Source organism: Arachis hypogaea, chromosome 18 (genome assembly GCF_003086295.3).
Source record: "Arachis hypogaea cultivar Tifrunner chromosome 18, arahy.Tifrunner.gnm2.J5K5, whole genome shotgun sequence".
Taxonomy (NCBI): Eukaryota; Viridiplantae; Streptophyta; class Magnoliopsida; order Fabales; family Fabaceae; genus Arachis; species Arachis hypogaea.
The window spans coordinates 111516777-111529246 of NC_092053.1; the positions used below are offsets into that span (position 1 = coordinate 111516777).

The 12470-nt window shown below is 35.5% G+C and overlaps 1 protein-coding gene across 1 annotated transcript; it reads right to left on the reverse strand.

The window, feature by feature from the left end:
* Positions 1-5898: 5898 nt before the first annotated feature.
* LOC112770278 (uncharacterized) lies at positions 5899-7422 on the reverse strand. The gene has a single exon (XM_025814663.1). The coding sequence runs from the start codon at positions 7420-7422 to the stop codon at positions 5899-5901; it is 1524 nt and encodes a 507-aa protein (XP_025670448.1).
* Positions 7423-12470: the final 5048 nt, after the last annotated feature.

Genomic DNA, 12470 nt, shown 5'->3' on the forward strand with positions numbered 1-12470 from the left:
AAAATTGGTGTAGAGCTAATTTGAATGGGTCTAGAAGGTTGTTTGGATGCCTCTATGAGAATTCAGATTGCTTGCCACCCGGTGGGAACAATGGTGATACACAAGAAGACGGGTGTAAAAGCAAGGTTTGGGACCCTGGAATTCATTCCCACAATCAACACTCTTGGGGCCCTGTCACTTGTTTCCACTTGCTCAAAGGCGTTATGCGCCTCATTTGGGATCTCGGTAGCCATTGGAATTACAAACATTGGTGGAGATTCCTGGATCAGTACAAGCACAAGCCACCATGACAAAAAGCTCACAACATGTCCAACTTAAGGACTTTAACTAAAAGTGCTTGGTGGGAGACAACCCACCGTGGTATGATCGTTCTTTTTTATTCTTAGTTGTTTTTCGTAGTAGTAGTTTTTACTTATTTGATTTTTATTAAGTTCTTACTAATTTTCTGATCGTACAGCTATTTTATCACAGGAACCGAACACCTCAGGCTATTTAAAAAAAAAAGAGAAGAGAGGCACACGACGCGATCGCGTCATTGACGCGAACGCGTCAACCAAGCGTGCGTGAAAAATAAATTTGAACAGAGAGTTGCGCGGGAGTGGCGCAAGAACGATGCCTCTAGCACAAACAAGCCCACGCGGACGCATGGCTCACGCGACCGCGTCATTCATGATTTTTGCCACTTCACGCGACCGCGTCATCCACGCGGACGCGTGACCCGAAAAATCGACATAAAAGGTGTCTGGACAGAGAGTTAAGCTGGCTTGAGGCAAGAAGTGTGCTAAAAGCACAAATTTGGTCACGCGGACGCGTGCCCGACGCGTCCGCGTCATTTGCATACATGGCCATCCACGCGGACGCGTGCCTGACGCTAACGCGTCATTATGAAGAACGCGCGACGTACACGATCGCGTCATTGACGCGAACGCGTCGCTTGCGCCGCCCAATTTTCTTCTCTCTCTCTCCCAATCCTAATTCTCTCTTGTTCTTTTATCCTTTTATTTCTTTTTCTTTCTACATAATAATTTATCTCTTTCTATTTTCAGTTCTTCTTTGCTTGAGGACAAGCAAACCTTTAAGTTTGGTGTTGACGCTTCGCTTAGAAGTTTTCTGTTTATTCCTATAGCACCAAAAGGGAGGCAAATCATCATCACGGAGGAGCACAACATGAAGAATAAAGCGACCGCTAGGATAATTAAGGTGGTTGAGTTCCTTTCATTTTTTCCTCTCTCTTTTTCTGTTATGTTCCGGTTTCCTGTTATTTTGCTTTGTTTGTTGCATGATCCTTTATTAGTTAGAATCCTAGGACTAGTTTAGTTTTCCTATTGCTTTAATTCTGAAAAGATGTCTCATGTATTACTCACTGAGCTTAAATCAAAAATAAAAAAAATATAGGAGTGATATATTGTATGAGAAAGTGGGTCTATATTGAATAATAGTCTTATTTACTTAAATGTGGTGGTATTTTCTGTGATTCTGAATGTATGACATGAACAGTGCATATTTTTTGATAGTGAAGTTTATGAATGTTAAAATTGTTGGCTCTTGAAAGAATGATGAAAAAGAGAAATGTTATTGATAATCTGAAAAATCATAAAATTGATTCTTGAAGCAAGAAAAAGCAGTGAAAAACACAAAGCTTGCAAAAAAAATAAAAAAATAAAATAAAAATAAAATAAAATAAAGAAAAAAAAAAGAGAAAAAGAAAAGGCAAGCAGAGAAAAAGCCAATAACCCTTTAAACTAAAAGGCAAATGGGTAAAAAGGATCCAAGGCTTTGAGCATTAATGGATAGGAGGGCCCAAAGGAATAAAATCCTGGCCTAAGCGGCTAAATCAAGCTATCCCTAACCATGTGCTTGTGGCGTGAAGGTGTCAAGTGAAAAGCTTGAGACTGAGCGGTTAAAGTCGTGATCCAAAGCAAAAAGAGTGTGTTTAAGAACTCTGGGCACCTCTAACTGGGGACTCTAGCAAAGCTGAGTCACAATCTGAAAAGGTTCACCCAGTTATGTGTATGTGGCATTTATGTATCCGGTGGTAATACTGGAAAACAAAATGCTTAGGGTCACAGCCAAGACTCATAAAGTAGCTGTGTTCAAGAATCAACATACTGAACTAGGAGAATCAATAACACTATCTAAATTCTGAGTTCCTATGGATGCCAATCACTCTGAACTTCAAAGGATAAAGTGAGATGCCAAAACTGTTCAGGATTACAATTGTAAACCCCGCTATAAGAGAAGACATGGGCTTAATCGAACTCTCATTCTCATGCAAATTCACATCCTAAGCTTATATTAGTGTTGGTTGCTTGAGGAAAAGTAACAGTTTAAGTTTGGTGTTGTGATGCGTGAGCATCTTGTCTATCTTTTCCTAGTGAATTTGCATCTAAACTGTTGAATTTAATTAAGAATTAATTATATTTTAGCCACTATGGATGCTATTTTGAGTTTTGTGAAATTTTATTTATTTTAGGTAGCATTTGGCGGAATTTGATGGAGTTTCTGCAAAGAAAGAGAAGAAGCCAAGGAGATGACCAGCGAATACCGACGCGGACGCATGGCTCACGCGACCGCGCGGAATGGAGGAAATCGCAATGACGCGATCGCGTGCCTGACGCGATCGCGTGGACTGGAATCTGCACAAATGACGCGAACGCGTGGACGACGCGGACGCGTCACATGAGCGATCTGCATAATTGACAGAAAATGCTGGGGGCGATTTCTGGGCTGTTTTAACCCAGTTTCCAGCCTAGAAAACACAGATTAGAAGCTGCAGCATGGACAATTCAAGTGGTCCCCATCCATCCATTGAAGATTTGATTATTTAAATTAATTCAAATTTAAATTCAAATTTTAATTCTAAGAAAAGATATTATTTTAATTTTTAGTTTTAGATATTAGATTTTAAATTTATTAGGATTAGTTATAAAAAGGGAGAAACTTTCCTTCCTTTGTAGAGGTCCTGGGGAGATTCCACCTCATCCCAGGGAACATAATTGACAATCCTAATTTTCTTTCTTTTCTATGAGCAACTAAACCTCCACTGTTAAGGTTAGGAGCTCTGTCTATTTGTATGGATTGATTTTATTGCTTTTTCTATTTTAATTTATGTATGGATTTATAATTTAAGAATTGTTTTCGCTCTTTATTTTATGAATTTGGGTGGAACGGAAGTATGACCCTCTTTCTATTTGAGTTCTTGTAAAACTTGGAAAAGCTCTTTACTTGAACAACAGCTTGAATATAATTTCTCTTAAATTTTAATTATCTGGATTTAACAGGATACGTGACATATAATCCTTTCATTTTTGGGTAATTAGAGTTTTTGTGGCATATAAACTAGAAATTGATTATCACCCTCTAATTGGAATTAATTGACCAAGGAATTGGCAGTTAAGGAATTTTAGGAGAGACTAGGATGGTCTAAGGAATTAGGGTCTAGTCACATACAGTTTGCCATAAATTAAATCCTGCATAATTAAATTAGTTAGTAAGAAAAGTTAATCCGGAAAAATAGATAACTCTGAAACCTTAACTATTTTCTCCATATTTTATTCCCAACTTATTTATCTGCCTATCTTTAATATTTTTTATATTGTTTAATGTCTTTTATACTGCATCTCAACACTATTTTCTATTTGTCTAACTAATTCTATCAAATGCTATTGTTGTTTAATCCATCAATCCTCGTGGGATCGACCCTTACTCACGTAAGGTATTACTTGGTACGACCCGGTGCACTTGCCGGTAAGTAAGTGTGGTTGTAAATTACCGCACCACCAATATTTCTCTAACAAAGGATCTTTTACCTGGTATTCGCCCTTGATTTGATGTACTACAAGTGATGAGTCACAGAAGACTGTTATCTGGGGTATTCTGAGTTGTTGGGCTAGCTTCAGTCTTGCTAGCAAAGCTTCATACTCTACTTGGTTGTTACTTGCATTGAATCGGAATTGTAGTGATTGCTCGGCTATCACTTTCTCTCCCTCTTTTAGCAGTACCCCAGCTCCACCTTTTTCTTTGTTTGATGCTCTGTCTACATGTATGCTCCAGCTGGCTGTTGTGTGTTGGGTCTCATTGGTCATCTCCGACACGAAGTCAGCGAGCACTTGTGACTTCAGGGCTTTCCTCGACTCGTACTTAATGTCAAACTCGGATAGCTCGATTGACCACTTTAATAGACGTCCAGCGAGCTCGGGTCTGGTTAATATTTGCCTTAGTGGTTCGTCTGTTCATACTATGATTGTGTGGCTTTGAAAGTAATGTCGTAGCCTTCTTGTCGTGGTGACTAGCGCCAGTGCTAGCTGCTCTATCTTCGGATACCTTGCTTCTGTTGGTTGTAAGACCTTGCTTATGAAATATACTGGGTTTTGCTGTTTTCCTGTTTCCATCACTAGGACCGAGCTTATGGCATGGTTAGATACTGATAAATATAGGTACAACGGCTTACCTGGCTCTGGTCTCTGGAGTATTGGCGGTGACGTTAAGAGCTGTTTGAGTTCCGTGAAGGACTTTTCACATTCGTCTGTCCATGTGAATTTCTTTCCCTTAGAGAACATCTAGAAGAAATGATAAGATCGGTTTGCCACTGCAGGTAGGAATCGTGATAAGGCGGCTATTCTGCCTGCTAATTGCTGGACTTCTTTTACTGTTTTTGGGCTTGTCATGGTCAGTACTGCGTTGCATTTTTCTGGGTTGGCTTCTATACCTCTTGAGGTTAGCATGAAGCCAAGGAATTTCCCTCCTTGGACTCCGAAAGCACATTTGTCTGGGTTGAGCCTCATGTTATATGCTCGGAGTTGGTTGAAGACTTCTATAAGGTCGTCACAGTGTGACCCTTGCGCAGGCGTTTTTGCCACCATATCATCTACATAGACTTCCACGTTCCTTCCTATCTGTTGTTGGAATACTTTGTTCATTAATCTTTGGTATGTCGCACCTGCATTCTTTAAGCCAAAAGGCATTACCTTGTAACAAAAATTGCCATGTTCTGTTATGAACGCTGTTTTGCTTTGGTCTTCTGGGTGCATCATAATCTGGTTATAACCAGAGTATGCATCCATAAAACTCAAAGCTTTGAAACCAGAAGCATTATCAACTAACTTATCAATGCAAGGTAATGGGTATGCATCTTTAGGGCAAGCTTTGTTTAGATTTGAAAAATCGACGCACATGCGCCATTTACCTGAAGTTTTTCTTACCATTACCACGTTTGATAGCCATGTGGTGAAGCGAATTTCCCTGATGAAACCTGCGTGAGGAGCTTCTTGGTCTCCTCAAGTGCTGCTTGTTTCTTCTCTTCTCCGAGGTTTCTCTTCTTTTGTGCCACTGGTCGAACTGTTTTGTCAATTGCCAATTTGTGGCAGATGACTTCTGGGCTTATTCCTGGCATGTCGTCTGGTGTCCATGCGAATAGGTCGGCATTTTGGCGCAGTATGTGCACAAGTCTTGTTTGTTCATTCCCTTCTAGTGCTTCTCCGATGTGTGTGTATTGCTTTTCGTCTGCTGTTAGTGTTAGTTTGTGAAGGTTGTCCATTGGCCGAGGTCTGTCGCCGAGGTCTTCTCTTGGGTCGAGATCGACTAACACTGTGGCGTCATCCGAGCTGTGTATGGATTGGACCTGGGGCCGAGTTATCTCATTCGCATGGTCTCGCTTTAGACACGCATTGTAACACTGCCGAGCTTCTTGATGGTCGGCGTAAACTGCAGCTATCTTGTTTTCCTGCACCGGAAACTTAACACACAAGTGTAATGTGGACACCACCGCTCTGAATATATTCAAGGCGGGTCTCCCGATTATAATATTATAAGGGCTATAACAGTCTACTATTAAGTATTGAATATCAATGGACTTTGACATAGGGGTCTCTCCCATTGTAGTCCTCAGCCATATATGTCCTATGATGGGGACTCTTTCTCCGAGGAGGGCTGTATCATTTTTTCTGACAATTGCATCTTTTTAAAGGTAGAATAAAATAAGACATCAGCGCTACTACCTGGGTCTAGCAGTGTTTTTCTTACCAACAGCTCTCTGACCTGGATGGAAATCACCACTGGGTCGTCAAGGTTAGGGCTTGCCGATATGAAGTCTGATTGATTGAAGGATATAGTGACATCTGGGTCTTCCTCCTTCTTTGGCTGCAGGGTTCCTTCGATCGCCAACATCGCCCTATAACTTCGTTTTTTGGCCGAGCTTGTTTCACATCCGCCTGCATATCCTCCTGATATGTGGCTGATGATGCCTCTTGGTGGATCAGGGATTGTTTGCTCTTTTTTGTTCTTATCTGTCGCTGTTTGTTTGTTTCCTTCCCTGTCCGAGCTTGCTCTTCTGGCTTTCTGGCTCTCGACGTATTTGTCAAGAAGTCCTTGTCGCGCCAGCCTTTCTAGAAGGTCTTTCGCGACAATGCAGTCGTCCGTTGTGTGGCCGAACTTCTGGTGGAAGGCGCAATGCTTGCTCCTATCCACAAACCTTTGGTCTTGGTAGTTTCCTGTCCGAGCTGGTGGCTTCACGATTTTGGCATTCAGAATTTCTTTTATGATGTTCTCTCTCTTGGTATTGAATCTGGTATACCTGTTGTATTTTGGTGTGAGCTTGAAAGGCTTCTTTGTATCCTTGTTGCCTGGTGATCGGAATATTTTTTCCTCATCCCTCTTTTGTGGTTGTCTATCCGGTTTTTGGGCCTCGCGGAGCTCTTCAATCTCCATTTGACCCACAGCCCTCTCTCGGAACTCCTCTAGTGTTCTTGGTTTTGTTATCGCAATGGTTTCTCGGAATTTGCCTGGTCGGAGGCCAGCCTTGAGAGCATGAAGGTGGACAGCCGGATCCAAGTCTTGGATCTCCATGGTAGCCTCGGAAAACCTGGTCATGTAATTCTTTAAACTCTCATGTTGGCCCTGCTTGATTGTGCCTAGGTAGTTTGATCCATGGACATAAATTCTGGATGCAGCAAAGTAATCAATAAAGGATCTCGCCAGTTCCTCAAAGGAGGAGATCGAACCTGCAGACAATTTAGAAAACCACAGTAGTGCAGCACCATCAAGATAAGTAGGAAAAGCCCGGCAAAGTACAGGCTCATTGTTAGCGCCATTAAAAAACATCATGGATTGGAACTTTTTGATATGAGCTCGGGGGTCACCGAACCCCTTGTACGGTTCCAGTGCTGTAGGTAATACAAAGTTCTTCGGCATCTGGAACTTAGTGATCTCGTCGGAAAAGGGGTTTTCGAGGGTGAGCTTCTCCTTTGGTGGAGTGATATTCAGGGGATCTGCATTGCCCTGCGTCGAGCTTTTAGAGCTTTCTCCTTCGTGCTTTCCGTTGTTCTGTGCAGAGAGCTCAGCTATCTTCCGTACCTCCGCCTGGAGCTCGGCGATCTGAGCTAAGAGCTCTGCCTGTGTGGGTTGGGGGTTCCCGTTGTCAGCCATATCCGAGGATAAGGAATCCTGCAAAATAGAGTAAGATACTAAATAAAATGGATGGTGAGGTCAGATATATTCGGGCCCCATGGTGGGCGCCAAGTGTTTCGTCCTGACACTGGGATGGCCGAGCTTTAGCTGCTCCGAGCAAATGGTCGTCAGAGAGGAAGAGCTATACGTCGGCCTGAATAAAACACCGCAGCGGGAATACCTGCAGAAGATACTCCGACACTCAAGTCAATAAGGATCTTAAATCAATCAAAGTAAGAAATAGAAGATTGAGAGTGAGAGAACCTGACTTTTGGCCGAGGATATTAGCTCGGCTTTATAGGAGTTGTTTTACCGTTTATTGTGGATAAGTCCTAGTTTGTAGGTTGATTATGATATTTCTGTTTTAGGTGTGTTTGAGCACGTTTCTTATTTTCGAAGGGGTGAGGCCGAGCTTATCGGCCTGAGTGCCGAGCTTATCGGGCAGTTGGCGTGAGGCCGATCTAGGTTGCTCACTTGCTGAGTTTTTCGGGCGGCCGAGGTTTGAGATAACGTATCAAATAGTAAATTTAAAACCCCAATACCTAAACTCTAAAACTTAAACACACAATCCTAATTAAAAAAAATACTAAATCCTAATTCCTAAACACAAACTCTAATTCCTAATTCAAAAACCATAAATTCTAAATTCTTAATTTTTGAACTCTGAATTCTAAATCCTAATTTATAAGTCCCATATCCTAATTTAAAAATTCTATATCCTAAATCCTAAACATTAATCATAAACCCTAAGCTCTAATGTCAAAACTTTAAACCCTAAATTCTAAATTCTAATCTAAAAACATTTAAATCTTAATTTCTAATCCTTAACACTAACTCTAATTCTTAAATCTTAGACCCTAATCTAAAAAAGCTAAAGTTTAAACACTAAATCCTAAATCTCTAATTCTTAAATCCTAATCCATAAACCACATATCCTAATTCAAAAATTCTTAACCTAAAATTTAATAATAAACCCAAAACACTAACTCCTAAATATAAACCATAAACTGTAATCCAAAAAACACTAAACTCTAATCTTTATGCACCAATCATATTTTTCAACCATAAATCATAATTCAAAAAATCTTAAATCTTGAACCTATAATTACTAAACTCTAAATTATAAATCTTAATCCAAAAACCACATATCCTAAACTAAAAAACTCCTAAGACGTAACTCTTAAATCCTAAATTCTATATGCAAATCCTAATGCATAAATACTAAATCATAGATAGTAAATCACTGAACTTAAGATCGTAATCCAAAAAATTCTAAATCCTTACCCTAAATCTTATATCCTAAAATGTAAACTATAATCCTAAATCCTAATTCAAAATTCCTAAACTCTCAATCTTTTGTGTGTTGCGCGATAATAATCATAATAAATAACTGCAGACAATACATCAATTAGAGATATTAAAAAAAATCACTTAATTCCTTTTTATTAAATTCTTTTTCAATGTACCTTTTTTATTAATATATTATCATGCAAAATTTTTTTAAATAAACTTAATTTTGGCAAAATCTAAATTGATTAAGACCTTTATTTAAGTTCGGATGCGATTAGTGTTATTAAGGGTCAATATCTATATCGTATAAAATAATCCATATAAGTAGGCAAACTATTAAATAGCTTTTTTAACTTCGTTTTTAACCTAATCCCCTTCTTTTCAATAATTTTATCTATAAGTATGTGATTTTTTTCTAAAATAATATATACGTATGTAATTTATATCATTATAATTACTTTTAAACACTAACTTTTCATTATGAATAACAATCTTTATAGATTGACTCTCATTTTTATTACTTTTTCAGAAAGTATTTACAGTCACAACTCAAATCTTTATATATATTCAAAAAAAAAAAAAAAAAACCCACACATCTCTACTGTGGATAAAAAATTTGACTATTCTGCTAAAAGAACTCTCAACCTGTTATATGTATATATATAACTTTTTACTTAAAAAATCTAGATCATTTGAAATTTAAGGACAAATTTTAAATTTAATATTATTATAATAAATACTTTTTTTTTTTGTTTCCTAATTTGCTTACACGATTTTCCTGGTTTTTCTACATCAATATTAGGTAATAACTTTATGCAATGATAATTTAGTTGATAATTTATACATAAATATAATTAAATATCTCAACAGTCAACAACATAGTTTGTAATAACTATACATAATATTAGCAGTGATTTATCATATGATATTTTGACCTTTGGAAAACTTATATTTTAGATTGTTTCTAAACATTTAATATTATTTAAATATTGATTAATCACTGAATACATGATATAGATTTATAATCATTAAATAAGTCAATTACATGAATTATAGGTGGCGTAAATTAAAATAAACAAATAATAAAGTACACATAAACTTAAAAAGACTACAATTCAAAAATTTAAATTCTAAATCTTAAATTTTAAACTTTAAGAATATTATAATCTAAAAACTCTGAACTCTAAATTCTAAAATTTAATCTAACAAAATATATCTTTAAATTCCATACCCTAATTTAAATAACCCTAAATTCTAAACTTATACATTAATAGTAAATCTAAAATCCTAATACCTATACCCCAAAGTTTAAATACAAAATCTTAATCCCCAATTACTAAACCCTATATCTTAATTCCTAAACACTAACACTTAATTCTAATTCAAAAATCATAAATTTTAAATTCTAAATTTTAATAATAAATCTTAAATTTCAAACTATGTACTGATTTAGAGTAATAATTATAAGTCTTAATTTACTTTTTTTATTATACACCAAAAGAAATTATTATAAGTGTTAATTTATCTTTTTAATTTAAAATTTTGCTCATTTTTAATGTTACTTATATGGTATATGAAAACCAAACATAATTTATCAATTTATTTTATCTATTGTTCACTAATTGTGATCTTGTTTTAATATCGTGTGTTTATAATTTTTAAAAGTTATATTTAAATTAATTAATAAAAAATATTTTTTAGGATAAACTAAAAAATAAAATAAGCAATAATATAATTCTAGATTTAATAAAAAATAGCAAAAATTAACGACGTAAAAATGACACTGGTAACAGATTAAACCCAAAATTTTAAAATTACTATTAAATTAAACCTAACTCTACCTAGGGGTAGCAGTAAGGTGGGTAGAGGTGAATTTTTGCCCTATTCGATTTCGTTCCGCCCTGCCGTACAATAATTCGTATAGAACTCGCTCCATTTTTATCCGTGGATAGTAAAAAATTGAACTCTAATCCGCTCCCGCGAATACCCACGAGTACCCTATCCTTATCAGCCATGGCCACTGCAAATAAACTTGCTGTCATAATCAAGTGAATAATAATAATAAAAGTCTCTATAGTTTCACTGAATTTTCAATTATGTCCCTACACTTTTTTTTCTGATTAATTTTCTATACCATATCAAATTTTGTAATTAAGTTTCTATCGTGGCAAAAATACTGGAATTAACGAAATATTCCGTTAAACAAAATGAATATGCCTAACACTTAACTGGATATTTTGTATAGTTTAACAGAATATTCCATTAATTTCAATATTTTTATTACGGTAGGAATTTAATTACAAAATCTAATATGGTATAAAGACTAATTGAAAAAAAAAACGTATAAAAACCTAGTTAAAAATTCAATGAAATTACAGGAAATAATAATAATAATAATAATAATAATAATAATAATAATAATAATAATAATAATAATAATAATAATAATAATAATAATAATAATAATAATAATAATAATCGTCATCGTCATCGTCGATGTTTCATCTAGTGGAGCATTCAACATTAATGACGAGTTTCAACTTTCAAGTCTAAGTTTTTAGGTCCCTAGATAGAAATCAAGATATTGATGGTATATTTTTCATCTTAGGATAATTGATTAGGAAGGATCATGTTTCATCTAGTGGAGCATTCAACATTAATGACGAGTTTCAACTTTCAAGTCTAAGTTTTTAGGTCCCTAGACAGAAATCAAGATATTGATGGTATATTTTTCATCTTAGGATAATTGATTAGGAAGGATTTTTGGCGACTCCGAGTTAGAATGCCAATAAAGGTTAAATCTTTCTTCACCATCTAGAGTAAAGAAAAAAAAAAATATCGTGGAAAGGCTTCTAATTTAAAATATATTTAGGAGTGAATGTTGATATGACCAAAATTTCGATCCGATTCGCATTAAAATTATCGGATCTAATATCTGCAGTTTTTTAGTTTGGATTCGATTCGATTTATTCTGTACATTTGCGAATCAGATCGGATTTGATATTAGATATATCCGTAAAATATAAAAATATTTTTAAAAGTTTATTTTTATTTAAAAAATCAATAAAATCTCTTTTTTTTTTATTCTTTTAAACATGTTTATTTTTAAAATAATATTAAACATATTTTTCTTAAATAATAAAAAAATAATATAATATATACTATAATTATTAGTTGAAATAAACTATAAAAAAATATTATTTATTTATTTTTGCGACTGAATAGCCCTAGCCGTGAATTTGCAGAAATTATTTTTAATATGGAAAGAGAGATGGTGTTTTGGTTGAATATTGATATTTGAAGTGTATTACAGTAGTATGGAAATCATTCAACACCCCCCACGTGTTGGCCAGAATGCTGCCACGTGTCCACCACGCCCCCCACGTGTTGGCTTCCCACCCAAAAAATCCACCCATCTATAATTACACCAAATACTCCCATTTTCAACAAAAACACCAATATTTTTTTCATACCAAAAAAAATTAGCCTGAATTTGCGCACCAAGCCTATTTTGCAGGATTACTCTCTTAAAACAACCATAATCGAATCTTTTGGCAATTTGATTTATGTTTTTATTTTCTGTTATCATTATCAATATTTTTTTTTATTTTAAGATTTTAAAATATTGTAAGAAAAAAAAGTAAAAATAATAACATTTTATTTTATATGCTTATCCTTTTTTTCTTTACAAAATTCTTGAATAGAAGATACTACTTAAAATAAAAATAATAAATAAA

Excerpts from the sequence above, each read along its gene's own strand:
- LOC112770278 (XM_025814663.1), bottom strand. The coding sequence starts at position 7,422 with ATGGCTGACAACGGGAACCCCCAACCCACACAGGCAGAGCTCTTAGCT.